This window comes from Bison bison, unplaced genomic scaffold (genome assembly GCF_000754665.1).
Source record: "Bison bison bison isolate TAMUID 2011002044 unplaced genomic scaffold, Bison_UMD1.0 scf7180017864381, whole genome shotgun sequence".
NCBI classification, from domain to species: Eukaryota; Metazoa; Chordata; class Mammalia; order Artiodactyla; family Bovidae; genus Bison; species Bison bison.
Genome location: NW_011494953.1, coordinates 769,742 through 772,188, shown reverse-complemented (window position 1 = coordinate 772,188; position 2,447 = coordinate 769,742). Strand labels below are relative to the sequence as shown.

Sequence of the window (2,447 nt, the reverse complement as noted above, 5' to 3'; positions counted from 1 at the left end):
CCCAGGTGACATCACTGTCATACAGCCAGTGCCAAAGAATATCAAGTGGGTGGTTTTCATCACAAAAGCTGAGCCAACTGATAATTGAGGGGAATCAGGTGAATCGTGCTTGACAGGTAAGGAAGGAAAACAGAGGGGGCCCCCGATGATTGTATTTCCTTGAGGCAGGGCTCATTCATTGTATAAAATGCCAGCTGGCCCGTTGACTTCACAACCGACTGGAGCAACCAGACAATCTGTTCTTCTCTGTGGACCAGGTGAGTCTCTGATTAGAATCTATTTGAAATTTTTATTTTATCGTTGTTGGAAAATGGACAGAGGCAAACACGTGTAAGAGGGCTGAAGAGAGAATACTGGGGTATCTTTATTTTAAATGAAACGTGGTTTGGGTTTGAAAGGACATTAGAGCTGGTGAAGGTAGCCCCTTCAGTGGACAGCTATGGAACTGCGGGTCAAAAAGGAGGACAATCTTCGTAAGTTCTCAAGGTAAATTAGTGGTTGTGTTACCACTAGAACTCAGGACACACTCAGCAACACCATTATTCCCTGTTTCTGATAACTTATTATACAAATTTTAATTCATAAGAGGGACCTCTACTGAATATTTATTATACTTAAGGCACAGTGCTAGGCATTGTGGAGGGGATCAAATGGTCACAGAACTTCCTCACAAACTTACAACCTAGCAGGGAAGATAATGCATGTACACACATGTAGCTGAAATCTAAAGTAGATAGTGACTGGTATCAGAGAGGGGTCAGGGAAAGGCAGTGGCAGTTTGGGGGAGCTCAAGAAGAGCTGCTGGTGATGACGCATGATGTGAGCTATGATGGAGGAGTATTTGGACACACAGAGATGGGAAGGGAAGCATTTCAGAGAGGCCTGTGTACACAAAGGCCAGAGTAAAGTAGGAGGAGCTTAGATTCTAGACTCATCCAATAAATCACAAGGTGTTCTGTGTGATACTAGAGGTGTGTGCAGTGCAGCTCTTTCTACATCGCTTTCTAAATGACTTAATATGTGGTTTTGGGTTTTGTCAATAAGGGACGTGACGTGTCTGGGGAAGAAATGGAGCCGAGGAATGAATCCCCCCGATATGGCACAGAAATGAGTTGCCTTTAAGCTCCTCCTCTTGCAAAACCTCAGAAATTATCAAAGCATGTTTTAACTATCAAATTTAGCTAGAAGGAACAGAGACTGTCTCCTCTAAAGGGCCCTGAAGTGAAACTGTTTGGCATTTAACCTGATTTCTTCTCTGTTTAGTCAAATCATTGAGTCAGCTTTTCTGTCTCTAAGTTCAGCCTCCTTTGAAGCATGAGTTCCCACCAGCAGAAGCAGCCCTGCATCCCACCTCCACAGCTTCAGCAGCATCAGGTGAAACAGCCCTGCCAGCCTCCTCCCCAGGAAACATGCATCCCCCAAACCAAGGAGCCGTGCCACACCAAGGTGCCAGAGCCCTGCCACCCTAAGGTTCCAGAGCCATGCCACCCCAAGGTTCCAGAGCCTTGCCACCCCAAGGTTCCAGAGCCCTGCCACCCCAAGGTTCCAGAGCCCTGCCACCCCAAGGTTCCGGAGCCATGCCACCCCAAGGTTCCGGAGCCCTGCCATCCCAAGGTTCCGGAGCCCTGCCACCCCAAGGTTCCAGAGCCATGTCCTTCACCAGTCATCCCAGGGCCAGCTCAGCAGAAGACCAAGCAGAAGTAATGTGGTCCACATCCATGCCTTTGAGGAACTGAGCACCAGCTGCTGAATCTCCTCCATCTGCTTCTGTTGTCCCACTTGCAATGAGTGTGCTGTCACCCTGAATTATAACCCCTCCTTCTTTGTACCCTGTAAAAAGTTTCCCTCACATTCAGTCTGGAGGGTTCCTGAGCTTCTGAATCAGGTTGAAAAGCTCACTGGCTGAGCTAGTCTTCCTGCTGCTCAGGGCTCATCTGAAGAGGATGTTGGGGTTGGGGGAATCGAGTGAATCTTCCCTGCTCTGCCCCCATTAAATATGTTTAACTCGATAGCGGACTGTGTGTGTCACTGGCTGATAGCTTCCTTCATGGTTCTTTCACGTGAAGCAGAAACTGCCCACAGTAAGGGCTGTTTGTGAGAGCTGCAGTCAGAAAGGATCTAGACATCGGGAACACGTGTGTGTGTGTCTGTGTGTGTGTGTGTGTGACTATACTCACAAGCATTGCTAGGCTGGCATTGGGAGAGCAGGCAAGACCGCCAGAGTCTGTTACTTTGGGTAGCTAGAGTAGGACTTTCTTCTTGAAAGAGTAAATTATTCATATCTAAGTGTAGATGGTGTCTGCTTCATGCCATCTCTGACTCTACCCACACTGCCTTTATTCTTTTCTTATTTCTTTATTCCTGTTCCATCGTGATTATCTATTCTTCACTCATTCTCCCTGCCAAGCTCTTAAACACATTCACAGACGCAAACACACACACATCTT

The 2,447-nt window shown here is 47.3% G+C and overlaps 1 protein-coding gene across 2 annotated transcripts; it reads left to right on the top strand.

Moving 5' to 3' along the window:
• The first annotated feature begins 210 nt into the window (after positions 1 to 210).
• Positions 211 to 2,009, top strand: LOC105001276 (cornifin-B). 2 transcript variants are annotated; one of them, XM_010857456.1, is made up of 2 exons: positions 211 to 257; positions 1,297 to 2,009. In XM_010857456.1, the coding sequence occupies exon 2, from the start codon at positions 1,315 to 1,317 to the stop codon at positions 1,702 to 1,704; it is 390 nt and encodes a 129-aa protein (XP_010855758.1). In that variant the 5' UTR covers positions 211 to 257; positions 1,297 to 1,314; the 3' UTR covers positions 1,705 to 2,009. The 2 variants fall into 2 exon arrangements, with proteins under 2 accessions (XP_010855758.1, XP_010855759.1); XM_010857457.1 differs by lacking the exon at positions 211 to 257 and having other exon boundaries at positions 1,315 to 1,446; positions 1,567 to 1,704.
• Positions 2,010 to 2,447: the final 438 nt, after the last annotated feature.